This window comes from Cajanus cajan, chromosome 1, assembly GCF_000230855.2.
Source record: "Cajanus cajan strain Asha chromosome 1, NIPB_CcT2T_4, whole genome shotgun sequence".
NCBI classification, from domain to species: Eukaryota; Viridiplantae; Streptophyta; class Magnoliopsida; order Fabales; family Fabaceae; genus Cajanus; species Cajanus cajan.
The window spans coordinates 10,314,620-10,335,337 of NC_138517.1; the positions used below are offsets into that span (position 1 = coordinate 10,314,620).

Below are 20,718 nucleotides of genomic sequence, written 5' to 3' on the forward strand. Positions count from 1 at the left end.
GTTCTCCCTCTATGAAAAATTCTTTTGTGGTCATGTATCTTATCGAGCTCTTTTTAAGTCATAAACTCATAATTGAAAAATTTGTTAAAACTTGTTTAGATATAAATTTAGAAATATTTTAAAGAATTTTTCTACTAAAAAAATATTATTTATTTTTAGTAGAGAAGATATAAAAAAATGCTTCTAATTTATATCAAAACGGGCTTTTTAATATATTTTTAAAAGAAAATTGTTGATGTGTACCCACTTTTTCTTGAAAAAATATGTTTTTTTAAAAAATACATTTGAGGGTATTTTAAGAAAATGGAAGTTATAATTTGCTAAAAACATTTTTTTTCTTCTAAAAACAAGTGGAAATAATTTGTTAATGTACATCTTAATGTTAGCAAGTTACATCTTGAGTAAATTTTAGGAAAAAAATAAGTTATAATTTGGTAAATTACTTCTTTTTTTTTTTATTTTAAAAAAAGGCAAGTATATATCAATACATTAAAAAAAAAAAGGCTCATACCAGTGTTAAGCTTAAGGTATGTTCTTCCTGTTTCTCTTTCTCATTCGATTGTATGATCCACATGTGTCAAACACCATTCATAGTTGAATTTAACATTTTACTATCCCTTGTGATTGCGAAGATAAAACACTACATTTCTAACAAATTAGAATTTAAGGCAACACAATAGAAAAAAATTTACTAAAAGAAAAAATTACAGCACTCTTTACTATAAAATTCACTTCTTAAAACAAGAATATTTCTATTGAGAGAATGCTATCAAAGTAGATAAAGAAAGGAGGAGAAAATGTGGGATGTGTTGGATATTCCACGTCGACTAAAAATAAAGTCATAATAATGTATATAAGTGAATAATAATTTTTACCTTACAAGCTAATTATATAAAGTTGTTTTAGACTCTTAAACCATTTTCTTAGGATGTTATTAGAACATATCGTATTGTTATCATACCATCTATAGATGTTCTGCTACTTTCAAGATGTCCCATCTTGGAGAGTGTGTTGGAGATCCCACATCGACTAAGAATAAGGACATTTGCTACTTTCAAGATGTTCAGTCCTCAACATGAGGAGGGTGTGTTGGATATCCCACATCGACTAAGAATAAGACCATAATAATATATATAAGTGGGGAGTAGTCCTCACCTTACTAACCTTAGTGGGGCAACTAGGCTTTATTTATAACTTTAGTGGGTCCAAGTGTGAAGTTCCCACCAATGTGAGACCTCTTTTTCTAACAATTCTCCCACTTGAAGATTATAATTAGGGATGACAAAAATACCCGCACCTGCTGGTATCTGCGGGTAAAATTCGCTACGGATAATAAATAGATAGGCTAATTGGGTACCCGTGGATAATGGGGATGAATAATTTTTTATCCGTTTATAAACGAGGCGGGGCGGGTATGATGATATCCATACCCGCGGGTACCCGTTTAATAATATTTTTTAAATATCTTAATTATCCTTGTACCACATAATCCTAAAACTACACTCTCATCTTATTTTCTTACAAAAGTGAGGTTGATGAAGTTACCAACATGTGTTAAGCATATTATAGAATTATGTTGGATGTAATTTGATTAATTTTCTAGCTTTGATTGGACCAATAAAATTTATGTATTTTAAGTTGTTTACTTTCGTTTGGAATTATGAGATTGAATTATTGTAACTTTGTGATGAAACTTTATCTTACTTGTGAGATTGATGTATTTTAAGTTATTAATTATCTTACATTTTTATTATTATTTTAACAAAATTAACGTTAAATACAAGTTTAAAATTAACATTAAATTTTCATTTTTAATATTTCAATGACATTAAATATAAACTTAAAATTATTTGTAATATAATTTTTTTATTTTTTTAAAAAATTTATAAATATCCATGGATATCCGTGGATATCCGTGAGTATTCAAGAAATTCATGAATACCCGCTTAATGGATACCCGCACGAATATGGGGTGGGTATGGGGCCAATTTTCATCTAGCGGGGCGGGAGCGTGTTTACTATTACTCGCTCCCATGGGGCCCCATTGCCATCTCTAATTATAATTATGCTAATCATATCTTCACACCACCCCTTCCTACATCATAGACCATATGAGGATTGACACCATGTAAACTTGTCAATCTTGACCGACTTTTTTTATTTATCAAATTTGCTTGGTTGTCTTTAGTATAAATTTTCTACACATCTACACTTCCTTCTTCTACTACTTCACAAATAAAATGGTATTGTATGCCTTTATGTTTTTTTTTTCTAGAATGAAAGATTGGATTCTTTACAATGTGCAAGGTACTCTGATTATCACAAAACACAATAGCTTTATGCTATTTGTGCCCAAGTTCCTCCATTAGCCTTTGAATACAAATTGCTTCCTTGTATTGAATTGCCATGTATTCAGCTTCTATAGTAGATAGAGCCATAGTAGTTTGTTACTTGGATAAATAGCTTATTTCCCCTATAGTAAGGGTAAACACATAACTAGTAGTACATTTCCTTAATTTTATCCAACTCACCCGCAAAATCTGAATCGACATAGACTTTGATAATAAGTTTTGATCCTTCAAAACATAATGCAACATATGGGATTCCTTTGATGTGTCCAAGGATCCTCTTAACAACATTCTAATGCTCTCTACCAAGATTTACCATAAACCTACTAAGTGCTTCCATTGCTTGTGCAATGTCTGGTATTGTACGAATAATGACATACATAAGGCTTCCACTATTAATGCATATAGCCTTTTGTTTTTTAGGATTCTTACAAGAAGTGAGGGTAGAAATTGGTTTACAATCTTACATGTTGAAGCACCACAAGACTTTTAATAAATAATTTAGTTTTCCCATCTTTTCTATCTCGCTGAATTCACATATCTAAAATCTTGTTTGTTGGTCCCAAGTCCCAAGTCCTTCATATCAAACTCGATCCCTAGCTAATTGTGTCTTAAATTCTTGGATCCGATCTTTATTGGGACCTACCACCAACATGTCATCCATTGTTAAGTTAAAAGATGATCTTAGATCCCTCATTTTTTTTGGTAAGTTTTAATGATAACAAATAATATGTCTTTCAACAATAAAATGTAATGTCTTAAATTTCAGATACAATATTCTCAATTTTATTAATATTATACTCTTCTTAAAATAGTAGTCTAAATTTTTAGTTATTATATATAAATATATATATATATATATATATATATATATATATATATATGCTGATCCGCCAGGTAAGATCGGTGAGCCTCCTTCACTGGTACGCTTGTGTTCCAAGATGGGGGTGGTACCTGCAAAAGAGACTCCGATGCTAAAGTTAGTGTTTGTGGGAATATGAATCTCGTATAATGCACGTACCTTAGTGTGAATTAGGGTTGCTTTGGGCCTTGGGCCTGAGATAAGATTAGATAGTGGATCTCGTCTGGAGCGAGATCCCTTGAGATCAGTTATGATCTGCTTAAATGCCGAGATGACGTCGCGTAGCGCGTGCCCGAGGTCATCTTGCGTGGTGCTGCCGACCTCAGAGCTCGGCTTCGCAGTACGGATAATACACTAGCCCCCCGAGCTCCGAAGACCGTAGGTCGAGGAGTTAAGACCGAGCTCGTTGGGGAGAGTGACCTTCCACATGCGCTGGCCTGTCAAGGTGTCGTGTATTGCAACTGTCACTTCCGAAAATGTGCTAGTGGCGCGTTAGCCGGGGTGACGGTTATGTACTGATAGTTTGCGCTTGGCATGATGGTTTTCCATTAATGCGTCGTCAAACGCGTCCCTTGGCTGACACGTGGCGTGACCGTTTTGAATTTGTGGGAAAACCTTTTCTCTCCCTCGCGCCTCTTCCCCTTTCCACTTTATTCTTTTTTTGCTTCTTGGCTTCTCGAGTACGATAACTTTTCTTGCCTTTTTACTTTCGTTTGTGTTTCGTCTCCGTTTTCAGAGTTCCTCTTCGAGTTCTATTACTCCTCTTGATGGCTGGTGGTCGTGGCGCCAGTTCTTCTGCACCTGCCAGGGGCAAGGCGCGCAGCAAGGCGGTGGCTACCGGGAGGGGCGTTGTCGAGAGGAAAGACCCGCCTCCGCCCAAGGACCTGGAGTCGGGCGTTCCTGGCTACGAATGTGTTAAGCGCGAAATGGGGGGGGTCCAAAGTGTGTTCATTTCGCTTCTGGAGGTCAATGCGATTTGGAAGACGCACCGGATTTGCGACCCTTCCATTTCCCAGATGATTCGACTCGAGCCCTGTCCGGCCGGTGAGGGTGTGTACATGGGGAGGTCTACCGACCCTCCTCATTTCTATGTCTATCAATGTTTCTTCAGGGACCTGGGCGTTTGTCTTCCTTTCACTCAGTTTGATTGTGATTTCTTGAGCTACATCAACGCAGCTCCTTGCTAGCTACACCCCAATAGCTGGGGTTTTTTGAGGGCGTTTCAAGTCCTGTGTGCGGTCCTAGGGATAGAGTTGTCCCTTCGCGTTTTCCTTCACTTTTATCAGTTGAAGCTGGGTGTTCCGCCTTATGGCGTTCTTTCTTTGAACGGGAGTAAAGAGGGGGGTTTATTCACTCTTTACTCCCAGTCTTATAAAAATTTCAAAATCGAGTTCTTCCGGGTTGCGCTCGTTGACGTTGACCCTTTAGAGGATGGGGGCTTCTACTTCGGTGGATTTCCGAAGTTCCCTTTCTACTGGTGCCCCAAACCGTCTAGGTTCCACGGGGTGGACCCTTCGCAATTGATGGCCTCGGAGGCTGCCGCCATTAGGAATCTTTCGACACTTCCTCGCCCGTTGGACTGCAAGTCGATCTTGTCGTTGGCGAACTCGGCGCATAGGGAGAGGGGCCTCGAGGGTGAGTATTGTAACAACCCACCCTAGGTCGTCACATCAAAACCAACTAAAATAAAATGATATATAATATAGAAAATAGAGCAAAAGCCAGCTACGCTAGAGTGTAAAAATTTGTCTTCATAATATCAAACATAATTATATCAGAGTCAGTCTTAGTAAAATTATACAGTAATCCCATAATAACATCATATAAGACACCCTAGATGCTGGTCAAGCTCTAAACCTAGCTACTTCTCAAAGCAGCTACCAAAGACTTCTTGCTATCCCAAAGCCTCACACCTGATCTGCTCCCCCACAAAGTGAGATCATCACAGTCCAAACCACATGGAAACATAAGGGTTAGCACGTATAAAAACCAACCATAGTACAATAAAATGAAATATCATTAAACTAGATATTCATCAACAATACATATCCATACCAAGGAAATGAACATTAAAATAGTTATTTCCATGCCAAATATAAACCAATCCAGAATCTAAGGTATACACATCCATACCAATGTATACATATTTAATAAAGAAATCCATAACCAATGTATACAATCCATACCATATGTATACATATTCCACATCCAAAAACAAAGTCACACCACTGTATAATCCATGATGTAACCAACACATCCAAACCAAATGTTGGCCTCAACACCATCCAAACCAAGTGTTGATACGGTGAAACATGTCAGCAACCCATGTCCCACGCCTAACCTCTCATGGAAAATATACAGTTGGATTTACGTCGTCACGTAACCCTGGTGATCATGGCCACTTCATCCATCGGTATGACTCGGCCTTGCCCCCATACCGGTAGCAAATAGAATACTTAGAGGAGTACTTCAGAATCCACCTAACATCTGAAGTGGTTTATCATATAATCCTTGGAAAAGTTCCTTATTGGAATCCTCACCATGGGATTCACAAATTTTATAGTTTTCCAAAGATTATATCCTGATCTCACCAAGAGATCTTCCATACCATAACCTTACTCCTCTGAGTTCTATTAGCTTTTCCAAACCACATGCACATAGCATATTTCATAATTACATACAACTTTTCCATAACCATGCCAAATCATTCACTAGAACAATCATATCTAGAGTTCTAGACCTCCTTTTTGGGTGATTCCAATGCCATTAGAAAGCTAACATCTAAGGCTACAACTTTCATGACAAAATCAAAATACTCATGAAAAGTACTATTCATGTGAATAGTAATAGTACTATGCACATGAACAGTAATTTCTGAAATCAATTCGTGACTGAATAGTAAACTCAAATTGAATGAATAGTAAATTCAAATTGAATGAATAGTAAATTCAAATTGAATGAATAGTAAATTGAATGAATAGTAAATTATGCAATCAGACGGAATTCATATGAATAGTACTATTCATGTGAATAGTAACTTTCACGACAGAAAAATCATCAAAATTCCTTCCAATTCATGAATCCAATCCAAATTTCACGAAATTGAACCATTATAAAGCATAAACAATATCCAGAAACAACATTTTAAGCAATAAAATCAAGTTTTAACCATTAATTCATGCAAATCATGAAGAAATCATGAAAACCCTATCAAACCCCTTTTTCCTCAATCCATCCTTAATCAAGCTTAAATCATGAAATTAATATGATATTTCAAACCCATACATACTAGATTAAGTCTTATAAGTACTACCCTTACCTCAGAAACTTCAGAAATGCAAGATTTGGACAAACCCCCAAATTCCCAATTCAAACTTCAATCTCAATTTTCAAGGCTTTAGAGGCCAAATCTCCTGAAACTCCAGTTGTGAAGATTGATCCTGGCTTGATAAGCTTCCCAAATATGTCCTCAGCTTCCCTCCGGACCAGAGCCTTTCTCTCTCTACTTTCTCTCTCTAAAAACTGTCTCTGTCTGACAAATGAAATCCTCCGGTCCTAAGTCCCTATATATAGCCATTTTTCAAAATTTCCAAATTTCACCCTTAGCACCTATTCACCTCAAATATCCTATTCCTTGAAGTATTTCAACTCCCTAAGCTCTGAAACAACCTCAAATTCACTCAGAAAGACCAGATTTATCTTATGTTCCTATCCTTCGATCTCCTACCCATCTTATTCCTTTCCATGCAATACTCACAACTCACCACCATATGAAATGCAACATGTGTCAACACACAAACAAATATCACTTTCAGATATAGATGCTTGGAATAATGAGTTGCATGCCATAATACTTCACTTAACCAAGATGAGGAGGAAGGTGATCAGTCTTCTTCCCTCTTAATACTGGTTCAGTATAATGGTGTACAATGCATCATTCACCAAATTCATGCACACACATGCCTATACAAACTATCAAAACATCAACCTCTCATCTCATACTATAAAATCACTATCATGCTTAAATAACTAATCAAAATCACATTAACATACAACATGCATAGAAGTAAGTACATTCCAAATCCACATAAATAACATATACATACATACATATATACTAAATAACTTAGTATTTTCCATGGTGTTACAACTCTCCCCAACAACAAAAATTTTCGTCCCCGAAAATTCACTTACTCATAAAGAGATATGGGTATTGATCCTTCATTCTATCTTCCAACTCCCAAGTGGCTTCATTAGTAACCTCATCCCAAATAACCTTTACCAAATTGATAGATTTACCCCGCAATTGCTTAACTTTCCTATCTGCCACTGAAACTGGCTGTTTCTCAAAAGTTAAATTCTCCTTAACTTGCACTGCCTCTGATTCCAAGACATGACTCGGATCGTGAATATACTTTCTCAACTGTGAAACATGGAACACATCATGCAGATTAGACAGAAATGGAGGTAATGAAATCTGATATGCCACTGGTCCAATCCTCTTGAGAATTTGATACGGCCCAATAAACTTAGGATTCAACTTCTTAGCTTTGATAGCTCTTCCCACACCTGTGGTAGGAGTTACTTTCAAAAACACATGTTCTCCTTCTGAAAACTCCAAAGGTTTCCTCCTTTTGTCTGCATAAGACTTTTGCCTACTCTGAGTAGCTCTCATTCTTTCCTGAATTTGCTTCACCTTTTCAGTAGTCTGTAAGATGATCTCTGGCCCTACCATCATTGATTCTCCCTCTTTGAACCAACATAAAGGTGTTCGACACTTCCTCCCATACAGAGCCTCAAATGGTGCCATTCCTATACTTGCATGAAAACTGTTATTATAAGTGAACTCGACCAAAGGCAACATCTCTTCCCAATTCCCTAGATGATCCAAAATACAAGCCCTCAACAAGTCCTCCAAAGATTGGATAGTCCTCTCAGACTGCCCATCAGTCTGTGGGTGATAAGCAGAACTGAGTCTCAATTTAGTCCCTAATGCTTGGTGCAAACTTTGCCAAAATCAGGAGGTAAAACGAGGATCCCTATCAGAGATGATACTGGTGGGCACACCATGTAATCTAACAATCTCCTTAATATACAACTGAGTTAACTTTTCCAAGGACCACTTTATATTCACTGGTAGAAAATGAGCAGACTTAGTTAATCTATCCACAATCACCCAAATAGAATCATAATTCTTAGCAGACCTTGGTAATCCAACAACAAAATCCATGGTTATACTATCCCATTTCCATTCTGGCACTTCCATCATCTGTAACAAACCTCCTGGTTTTTGATGTTCTACTTTAGCTTTTTGACACACAATGCAAGATGCAACATACTCAGCTATCTCCCTCTTCATACCATTCCACCAGAACATTTTCTTCAAATCTTGATACATTTTTGTCATACCCGAATGTACACTCAACTTACTTTTATGACCTTCCTCAAGTATCAATTTCTTCAACTCCTCATCTTGTGGGATACAAATTCTACCCTTGTACCTCAAGATTCCATCCATATCATATTCAAATCCTTCAGCTTTCTCAGAACCCAACAACTCTCTAACTTCAGTAACTGATTTCAGACGCTCCCACCTCAAAACCGCTTCCACCTTAGTAGGATCAACTGCAATTCCTTGTGCAGAAATCACATGACCCAAGAACTTAACTTCAGATAACCAAAACTCACATTTTGACAACTTTGCAAATAACTGTTTCTCCTTCAATACCTGCAAAACTATCCTCAGATGTTCTCTATGTTCCTCCATAGATCTAGAATAAACCAAAATGTCATCAATGAACACCACAACAAATTTATCCAGAAAGGGTCTGAAAATCCTGTTCATATAATCCATGAAAATAGCTGGAGCATTCGTTACTCCAAAAGGCATAACAACATACTCATAATGACCATACCGAGTCCTGAAAGCAGTCTTTGGTATGTCCTCCTCCTTTACCCGAATCTGGTGATACCCAGACCTCAAATCAATCTTGGAGAAAACAGAAGCTCCCCTCAATTGGTCCATCAAATCATCTATCCTTGGCAAAGGATACTTATTCTTGATTGTCAATTTATTTAACTGCCTATAATCCACACATAACCTCACACCACCATCTTTCTTCTTTACCAATAACACTGGTGCTCCCCACGGAGAGACACTAGGTCTGATCATCTGCTTCTCCAAAAGCTCCTCAACCTGCTTTTTCAATTCAAACAACTCCGCTGGTGCCATTCTATAAGGAGAAATAGATACTGGTCCTGCCCCTGGTACAAGATCAATACTAAACTCCAACTCTCGCTTTGGTGGTAACCGCGGAACATCATCCGGAAAAACCTCTGGAAAATCTCTAACAACATCAATACTATTCAACAACTTCTCATTCTCTACACTGATAAAAGAGAGGATCATAAACCCAAGAGCTCCATCCTTCAACAACCCATCCACCTGTCCATTAGAAATAAACCTCTCCTGTTCAACAGTAGGAAAGATTAATCTCTTTTCTGAACAATCTATCAAAATCCTATTGGCAGAAAGCCAATCCATCCCTAAAATCACATCCAAATCAGATAGAGGTAAACAAAACAAATTCACTTTATAACAACGCCCTTCTACCTCCACTGGACATCTCAAACAAACCTCAGAAGTCAAAACAGACCCTGAAGCTGGGGTAGAAACAACTAGATCCACACACAAGGAACTCACAACCAAATTTAACCTTCTCACACATTCATAAGAAATAAAAGAATGTGAAGCACCAGAATCAAATAGAATAAAAATATCATTACCATTAGCTTTGCCCTTTCCTTTTACTAGTTCCGATGATGTTTCAGCTTCAGCACCTGTTAAAGCAAAAACACGTCCTGCTGCAGTAGACCGATCCACTTTCTGGTTCTCTCTAGCTGAAGTATTTATGACATTGCAATCTTTAGCCATGTGACCCACCTTACCACATTTAAAACAAGCATAATTCTTTGTAGGACAATCCCTTATCATATGTGGGCCTCCACATCTGTAACATCTAATACTCTGTACAGCTTCAGTAGTAGCATTCCCCATTGGTTTCTTATTAGCATTTCCAATTTGAAACTGAGATAGTCTCTTTTGAGGATGTTTCCCCCTACCAAATTCAGATGATCCCTCTGGACCCTTTGCCATTTTATTTCCTCCTTCAAATCTTTCCACTGTTTTTGCCTTTTCAACTAGAACTGGGAATTCCACAATTCCCATAGGAACAATAGTCTTTTTCAGCTCAAATCTTAGACCCTCACTAAACTTCCTACACCTCCAGGCTTCAGTGATAGCTTGAGAATAATATCTAGCCAAGTGTTCAAACTTGACCACATACTCTTGTACTGACATATTTCCTTGCTGCAGTCTAAAAAATTCAGCTTCCTTAGCATATCTGGCGCTATCTGGAAAATATTTCTCTAGGAATACCTTTTTGAAATTTTCCCAATTTATCACCTCCCCTCTAGCTTCCATCATAGCTTGAGCACCTTTCCACCAAAAACTAGCCTCACCCACCAACATATAAACAACATAAACTAGCTTCCTCTCCTCGGGGCATTGCATCACCATGAAAATTTTCTCCATCTCCTCAATCCACTGGTCAGCAACTTCAGGTCCATCAACACCTGTAAATTGAGGAGGATTCCCTTTTCTGAACTCTGACAAGCCCCTATACTCATTAGGTACCTCAGCCCTAGCTGCTTCAGCTGCAGCCCGGTTGGTCTCCATCTGAGCCAACAAAGTATTCTGTTGTCCAATAGCAGCAGCAATTTGCTCCATAGCTTGAGCAATCTGTTGCGCATCCACGCCTGAAGAAGGATTAGAATTGTTTCCCCTACCAACCATCCTAATCAAGATGAAAGATCAAGGAACCCATGAGTTTACACCAAAACACATAAGAAATTCTTTTCAAAATCCATTTCCTCACAACAGAAACATAACAAGACCATTTCCCACAAATCCTAAAGAGACTCGACCAGCTCTGATACCAAAATTGTAACAACCCACCCTAGGTCGTCACATCAAAACCAACTAAAATAAAATGATATATAATATAGAAAATAGAGCAAAAGCCAGCTACGCTAGAGTGTAAAAATTTGTCTTCATAATATCAAACATAATTATATCAGAGTCAGTCTTAGTAAAATTATACAGTAATCCCATAATAACATCATATAAGACACCCTAGATGCTGGTCAAGCTCTAAACCTAGCTACTTCTCAAAGCAGCTACCAAAGACTTCTTGCTATCCCAAAGCCTCACACCTGATCTGCTCCCCCACAAAGTGAGATCATCACAGTCCAAACCACATGGAAACATAAGGGTTAGCACGTATAAAAACCAACCATAGTACAATAAAATGAAATATCATTAAACTAGATATTCATCAACAATACATATCCATACCAAGGAAATGAACATTAAAATAGTTATTTCCATGCCAAATATAAACCAATCCAGAATCTAAGGTATACACATCCATACCAATGTATACATATTTAATAAAGAAATCCATAACCAATGTATACAATCCATACCATATGTATACATATTCCACATCCAAAAACAAAGTCACACCACTGTATAATCCATGATGTAACCAACACATCCAAACCAAATGTTGGCCTCAACACCATCCAAACCAAGTGTTGATACGGTGAAACATGTCAGCAACCCATGTCCCACGCCTAACCTCTCATGGAAAATATACAGTTGGATTTACGTCGTCACGTAACCCTGGTGATCATGGCCACTTCATCCATCGGTATGACTCGGCCTTGCCCCCATACCGGTAGCAAATAGAATACTTAGAGGAGTACTTCAGAATCCACCTAACATCTGAAGTGGTTTATCATATAATCCTTGGAAAAGTTCCTTATTGGAATCCTCACCATGGGATTCACAAATTTTATAGTTTTCCAAAGATTATATCCTGATCTCACCAAGAGATCTTCCATACCATAACCTTACTCCTCTGAGTTCTATTAGCTTTTCCAAACCACATGCACATAGCATATTTCATAATTACATACAACTTTTCCATAACCATGCCAAATCATTCACTAGAACAATCATATCTAGAGTTCTAGACCTCCTTTTTGGGTGATTCCAATGCCATTAGAAAGCTAACATCTAAGGCTACAACTTTCATGACAAAATCAAAATACTCATGAAAAGTACTATTCATGTGAATAGTAATAGTACTATGCACATGAACAGTAATTTCTGAAATCAATTCGTGACTGAATAGTAAACTCAAATTGAATGAATAGTAAATTCAAATTGAATGAATAGTAAATTCAAATTGAATGAATAGTAAATTGAATGAATAGTAAATTATGCAATCAGACGGAATTCATATGAATAGTACTATTCATGTGAATAGTAACTTTCACGACAGAAAAATCATCAAAATTCCTTCCAATTCATGAATCCAATCCAAATTTCACGAAATTGAACCATTATAAAGCATAAACAATATCCAGAAACAACATTTTAAGCAATAAAATCAAGTTTTAACCATTAATTCATGCAAATCATGAAGAAATCATGAAAACCCTATCAAACCCCTTTTTCCTCAATCCATCCTTAATCAAGCTTAAATCATGAAATTAATATGATATTTCAAACCCATACATACTAGATTAAGTCTTATAAGTACTACCCTTACCTCAGAAACTTCAGAAATGCAAGATTTGGACAAACCCCCAAATTCCCAATTCAAACTTCAATCTCAATTTTCAAGGCTTTAGAGGCCAAATCTCCTGAAACTCCAGTTGTGAAGATTGATCCTGGCTTGATAAGCTTCCCAAATATGTCCTCAGCTTCCCTCCGGACCAGAGCCTTTCTCTCTCTACTTTCTCTCTCTAAAAACTGTCTCTGTCTGACAAATGAAATCCTCCGGTCCTAAGTCCCTATATATAGCCATTTTTCAAAATTTCCAAATTTCACCCTTAGCACCTATTCACCTCAAATATCCTATTCCTTGAAGTATTTCAACTCCCTAAGCTCTGAAACAACCTCAAATTCACTCAGAAAGACCAGATTTATCTTATGTTCCTATCCTTCGATCTCCTACCCATCTTATTCCTTTCCATGCAATACTCACAACTCACCACCATATGAAATGCAACATGTGTCAACACACAAACAAATATCACTTTCAGATATAGATGCTTGGAATAATGAGTTGCATGCCATAATACTTCACTTAACCAAGATGAGGAGGAAGGTGATCAGTCTTCTTCCCTCTTAATACTGGTTCAGTATAATGGTGTACAATGCATCATTCACCAAATTCATGCACACACATGCCTATACAAACTATCAAAACATCAACCTCTCATCTCATACTATAAAATCACTATCATGCTTAAATAACTAATCAAAATCACATTAACATACAACATGCATAGAAGTAAGTACATTCCAAATCCACATAAATAACATATACATACATACATATATACTAAATAACTTAGTATTTTCCATGGTGTTACAACTCTCCCCAACAACAAAAATTTTCGTCCCCGAAAATTCACTTACTCATAAAGAGATATGGGTATTGATCCTTCATTCTATCTTCCAACTCCCAAGTGGCTTCATTAGTAACCTCATCCCAAATAACCTTTACCAAATTGATAGATTTACCCCGCAATTGCTTAACTTTCCTATCTGCCACTGAAACTGGCTGTTTCTCAAAAGTTAAATTCTCCTTAACTTGCACTGCCTCTGATTCCAAGACATGACTCGGATCGTGAATATACTTTCTCAACTGTGAAACATGGAACACATCATGCAGATTAGACAGAAATGGAGGTAATGAAATCTGATATGCCACTGGTCCAATCCTCTTGAGAATTTGATACGGCCCAATAAACTTAGGATTCAACTTCTTAGCTTTGATAGCTCTTCCCACACCTGTGGTAGGAGTTACTTTCAAAAACACATGTTCTCCTTCTGAAAACTCCAAAGGTTTCCTCCTTTTGTCTGCATAAGACTTTTGCCTACTCTGAGTAGCTCTCATTCTTTCCTGAATTTGCTTCACCTTTTCAGTAGTCTGTAAGATGATCTCTGGCCCTACCATCATTGATTCTCCCTCTTTGAACCAACATAAAGGTGTTCGACACTTCCTCCCATACAGAGCCTCAAATGGTGCCATTCCTATACTTGCATGAAAACTGTTATTATAAGTGAACTCGACCAAAGGCAACATCTCTTCCCAATTCCCTAGATGATCCAAAATACAAGCCCTCAACAAGTCCTCCAAAGATTGGATAGTCCTCTCAGACTGCCCATCAGTCTGTGGGTGATAAGCAGAACTGAGTCTCAATTTAGTCCCTAATGCTTGGTGCAAACTTTGCCAAAATCAGGAGGTAAAACGAGGATCCCTATCAGAGATGATACTGGTGGGCACACCATGTAATCTAACAATCTCCTTAATATACAACTGAGTTAACTTTTCCAAGGACCACTTTATATTCACTGGTAGAAAATGAGCAGACTTAGTTAATCTATCCACAATCACCCAAATAGAATCATAATTCTTAGCAGACCTTGGTAATCCAACAACAAAATCCATGGTTATACTATCCCATTTCCATTCTGGCACTTCCATCATCTGTAACAAACCTCCTGGTTTTTGATGTTCTACTTTAGCTTTTTGACACACAATGCAAGATGCAACATACTCAGCTATCTCCCTCTTCATACCATTCCACCAGAACATTTTCTTCAAATCTTGATACATTTTTGTCATACCCGAATGTACACTCAACTTACTTTTATGACCTTCCTCAAGTATCAATTTCTTCAACTCCTCATCTTGTGGGATACAAATTCTACCCTTGTACCTCAAGATTCCATCCATATCATATTCAAATCCTTCAGCTTTCTCAGAACCCAACAACTCTCTAACTTCAGTAACTGATTTCAGACGCTCCCACCTCAAAACCGCTTCCACCTTAGTAGGATCAACTGCAATTCCTTGTGCAGAAATCACATGACCCAAGAACTTAACTTCAGATAACCAAAACTCACATTTTGACAACTTTGCAAATAACTGTTTCTCCTTCAATACCTGCAAAACTATCCTCAGATGTTCTCTATGTTCCTCCATAGATCTAGAATAAACCAAAATGTCATCAATGAACACCACAACAAATTTATCCAGAAAGGGTCTGAAAATCCTGTTCATATAATCCATGAAAATAGCTGGAGCATTCGTTACTCCAAAAGGCATAACAACATACTCATAATGACCATACCGAGTCCTGAAAGCAGTCTTTGGTATGTCCTCCTCCTTTACCCGAATCTGGTGATACCCAGACCTCAAATCAATCTTGGAGAAAACAGAAGCTCCCCTCAATTGGTCCATCAAATCATCTATCCTTGGCAAAGGATACTTATTCTTGATTGTCAATTTATTTAACTGCCTATAATCCACACATAACCTCACACCACCATCTTTCTTCTTTACCAATAACACTGGTGCTCCCCACGGAGAGACACTAGGTCTGATCATCTGCTTCTCCAAAAGCTCCTCAACCTGCTTTTTCAATTCAAACAACTCCGCTGGTGCCATTCTATAAGGAGAAATAGATACTGGTCCTGCCCCTGGTACAAGATCAATACTAAACTCCAACTCTCGCTTTGGTGGTAACCGCGGAACATCATCCGGAAAAACCTCTGGAAAATCTCTAACAACATCAATACTATTCAACAACTTCTCATTCTCTACACTGATAAAAGAGAGGATCATAAACCCAAGAGCTCCATCCTTCAACAACCCATCCACCTGTCCATTAGAAATAAACCTCTCCTGTTCAACAGTAGGAAAGATTAATCTCTTTTCTGAACAATCTATCAAAATCCTATTGGCAGAAAGCCAATCCATCCCTAAAATCACATCCAAATCAGATAGAGGTAAACAAAACAAATTCACTTTATAACAACGCCCTTCTACCTCCACTGGACATCTCAAACAAACCTCAGAAGTCAAAACAGACCCTGAAGCTGGGGTAGAAACAACTAGATCCACACACAAGGAACTCACAACCAAATTTAACCTTCTCACACATTCATAAGAAATAAAAGAATGTGAAGCACCAGAATCAAATAGAATAAAAATATCATTACCATTAGCTTTGCCCTTTCCTTTTACTAGTTCCGATGATGTTTCAGCTTCAGCACCTGTTAAAGCAAAAACACGTCCTGCTGCAGTAGACCGATCCACTTTCTGGTTCTCTCTAGCTGAAGTATTTATGACATTGCAATCTTTAGCCATGTGACCCACCTTACCACATTTAAAACAAGCATAATTCTTTGTAGGACAATCCCTTATCATATGTGGGCCTCCACATCTGTAACATCTAATACTCTGTACAGCTTCAGTAGTAGCATTCCCCATTGGTTTCTTATTAGCATTTCCAATTTGAAACTGAGATAGTCTCTTTTGAGGATGTTTCCCCCTACCAAATTCAGATGATCCCTCTGGACCCTTTGCCATTTTATTTCCTCCTTCAAATCTTTCCACTGTTTTTGCCTTTTCAACTAGAACTGGGAATTCCACAATTCCCATAGGAACAATAGTCTTTTTCAGCTCAAATCTTAGACCCTCACTAAACTTCCTACACCTCCAGGCTTCAGTGATAGCTTGAGAATAATATCTAGCCAAGTGTTCAAACTTGACCACATACTCTTGTACTGACATATTTCCTTGCTGCAGTCTAAAAAATTCAGCTTCCTTAGCATATCTGGCGCTATCTGGAAAATATTTCTCTAGGAATACCTTTTTGAAATTTTCCCAATTTATCACCTCCCCTCTAGCTTCCATCATAGCTTGAGCACCTTTCCACCAAAAACTAGCCTCACCCACCAACATATAAACAACATAAACTAGCTTCCTCTCCTCGGGGCATTGCATCACCATGAAAATTTTCTCCATCTCCTCAATCCACTGGTCAGCAACTTCAGGTCCATCAACACCTGTAAATTGAGGAGGATTCCCTTTTCTGAACTCTGACAAGCCCCTATACTCATTAGGTACCTCAGCCCTAGCTGCTTCAGCTGCAGCCCGGTTGGTCTCCATCTGAGCCAACAAAGTATTCTGTTGTCCAATAGCAGCAGCAATTTGCTCCATAGCTTGAGCAATCTGTTGCGCATCCACGCCTGAAGAAGGATTAGAATTGTTTCCCCTACCAACCATCCTAATCAAGATGAAAGATCAAGGAACCCATGAGTTTACACCAAAACACATAAGAAATTCTTTTCAAAATCCATTTCCTCACAACAGAAACATAACAAGACCATTTCCCACAAATCCTAAAGAGACTCGACCAGCTCTGATACCAAAATTGTAACAACCCACCCTAGGTCGTCACATCAAAACCAACTAAAATAAAATGATATATAATATAGAAAATAGAGCAAAAGCCAGCTACGCTAGAGTGTAAAAATTTGTCTTCATAATATCAAACATAATTATATCAGAGTCAGTCTTAGTAAAATTATACAGTAATCCCATAATAACATCATATAAGACACCCTAGATGCTGGTCAAGCTCTAAACCTAGCTACTTCTCAAAGCAGCTACCAAAGACTTCTTGCTATCCCAAAGCCTCACACCTGATCTGCTCCCCCACAAAGTGAGATCATCACAGTCCAAACCACATGGAAACATAAGGGTTAGCACGTATAAAAACCAACCATAGTACAATAAAATGAAATATCATTAAACTAGATATTCATCAACAATACATATCCATACCAAGGAAATGAACATTAAAATAGTTATTTCCATGCCAAATATAAACCAATCCAGAATCTAAGGTATACACATCCATACCAATGTATACATATTTAATAAAGAAATCCATAACCAATGTATACAATCCATACCATATGTATACATATTCCACATCCAAAAACAAAGTCACACCACTGTATAATCCATGATGTAACCAACACATCCAAACCAAATGTTGGCCTCAACACCATCCAAACCAAGTGTTGATACGGTGAAACATGTCAGCAACCCATGTCCCACGCCTAACCTCTCATGGAAAATATACAGTTGGATTTACGTCGTCACGTAACCCTGGTGATCATGGCCACTTCATCCATCGGTATGACTCGGCCTTGCCCCCATACCGGTAGCAAATAGAATACTTAGAGGAGTACTTCAGAATCCACCTAACATCTGAAGTGGTTTATCATATAATCCTTGGAAAAGTTCCTTATTGGAATCCTCACCATGGGATTCACAAATTTTATAGTTTTCCAAAGATTATATCCTGATCTCACCAAGAGATCTTCCATACCATAACCTTACTCCTCTGAGTTCTATTAGCTTTTCCAAACCACATGCACATAGCATATTTCATAATTACATACAACTTTTCCATAACCATGCCAAATCATTCACTAGAACAATCATATCTAGAGTTCTAGACCTCCTTTTTGGGTGATTCCAATGCCATTAGAAAGCTAACATCTAAGGCTACAACTTTCATGACAAAATCAAAATACTCATGAAAAGTACTATTCATGTGAATAGTAATAGTACTATGCACATGAACAGTAATTTCTGAAATCAATTCGTGACTGAATAGTAAACTCAAATTGAATGAATAGTAAATTCAAATTGAATGAATAGTAAATTCAAATTGAATGAATAGTAAATTGAATGAATAGTAAATTATGCAATCAGACGGAATTCATATGAATAGTACTATTCATGTGAATAGTAACTTTCACGACAGAAAAATCATCAAAATTCCTTCCAATTCATGAATCCAATCCAAATTTCACGAAATTGAACCATTATAAAGCATAAACAATATCCAGAAACAACATTTTAAGCAATAAAATCAAGTTTTAACCATTAATTCATGCAAATCATGAAGAAATCATGAAAACCCTATCAAACCCCTTTTTCCTCAATCCATCCTTAATCAAGCTTAAATCATGAAATTAATATGATATTTCAAACCCATACATACTAGATTAAGTCTTATAAGTACTACCCTTACCTCAGAAACTTCAGAAATGCAAGATTTGGACAAACCCCCAAATTCCCAATTCAAACTTCAATCTCAATTTTCAAGGCTTTAGAGGCCAAATCTCCTGAAACTCCAGTTGTGAAGATTGATCCTGGCTTGATAAGCTTCCCAAATATGTCCTCAGCTTCCCTCCGGACCAGAGCCTTTCTCTCTCTACTTTCTCTCTCTAAAAACTGTCTCTGTCTGACAAATGAAATCCTCCGGTCCTAAGTCCCTATATATAGCCATTTTTCAAAATTTCCAAATTTCACCCTTAGCACCTATTCACCTCAAATATCCTATTCCTTGAAGTATTTCAACTCCCTAAGCTCTGAAACAACCTCAAATTCACTCAGAAAGACCAGATTTATCTTATGTTCCTATCCTTCGATCTCCTACCCATCTTATTCCTTTCCATGCAATACTCACAACTCACCACCATATGAAATGCAACATGTGTCAACACACAAACAAATATCACTTTCAGATATAGATGCTTGGAATAATGAGTTGCATGCCATAATACTTCACTTAACCAAGATGAGGAGGAAGGTGATCAGTCTTCTTCCCTCTTAATACTGGTTCAGTATAATGGTGTACAATGCATCATTCACCAAATTCATGCACACACATGCCTATACAAACTATCAAAACATCAACCTCTCATCTCATACTATAAAATCACTATCATGCTTAAATAACTAATCAAAATCACATTAACATACAACATGCATAGAAGTAAGTACATTCCAAATCCACATAAATAACATATACATACATACATATATACTAAATAACTTAGTATTTTCCATGGTGTTACAAGTATCTTATGTTTTGGTAGCTTGTTGAGGTTTGTGTAATTCTTCTTTGATGATATGCCCTATTTTCTGTCTGCAGGCATTATAGGGGAGGATTTGTGGCTTGAACTGAAGCACTTCTTCAACGTGACTGAGCTCGAGGTCTCCGAGCCTCCAGAGGAGGAGGTTTCCCCCTGAAAGTGAACCGGAATAGAAAGAGGGGCGGGAGAGAGGTCGGGGGGACCTCTGCCCCTCGTGGAATAGGGGAGGTTGCCTCCGGGGCTGCTGAAGCTGGCGTGGTGGACCTTGCTGGAAGTCCGCCGTTGAAGGGGCCGTTCGTGTGGCCGCCGAAGAGGTGGCGTCGGCTATTGGGCCTGTCGCTCAGCTCGACGAAGTGCTGGCCCGAGCTGTTGGGCGAGTTGTCCAGGCCGCCGTGGTGAGTACTTTTCTTTTCTTAGTCTTGTTTCTATTTTCTTCATTTTATGTTGTTTTTCTTCGGTTTGACTTGAGGTTGTTTTCTATAGGCAGGGGATGCTGCCGAGGAAGTGGTCCTTGCTGCCGAGCGGGCCACCTCGGCTGCCGAGGAGGTGATCCGGGGTGCTGTACCTGCTGCTCCGGTTGGCAAGGTAAGCGGTTAGCCCTTCTGTGGCATTGAGGTTTT

The 20,718-nt window shown here is 37.9% G+C and overlaps 1 protein-coding gene across 1 annotated transcript; it reads right to left on the reverse strand.

The window, feature by feature from the left end:
- Window positions 1-11,217: 11,217 nt before the first annotated feature.
- On the reverse strand, window positions 11,218-20,071 carry LOC145958230 (uncharacterized). Its single transcript, XM_083074947.1, has 5 exons — window positions 19,252-20,071; window positions 16,764-17,427; window positions 15,935-16,040; window positions 12,891-14,560; window positions 11,218-11,489 (listed from the first exon to the last, which is right to left on the reverse strand). The coding sequence occupies exons 2-4, from the start codon at window positions 17,424-17,426 to the stop codon at window positions 13,758-13,760; spliced, it is 1,572 nt and encodes a 523-aa protein (XP_082931073.1). The 5' UTR covers window position 17,427; window positions 19,252-20,071; the 3' UTR covers window positions 11,218-11,489; window positions 12,891-13,757.
- Between the last annotated feature and the right edge of the window lie 647 nt (window positions 20,072-20,718).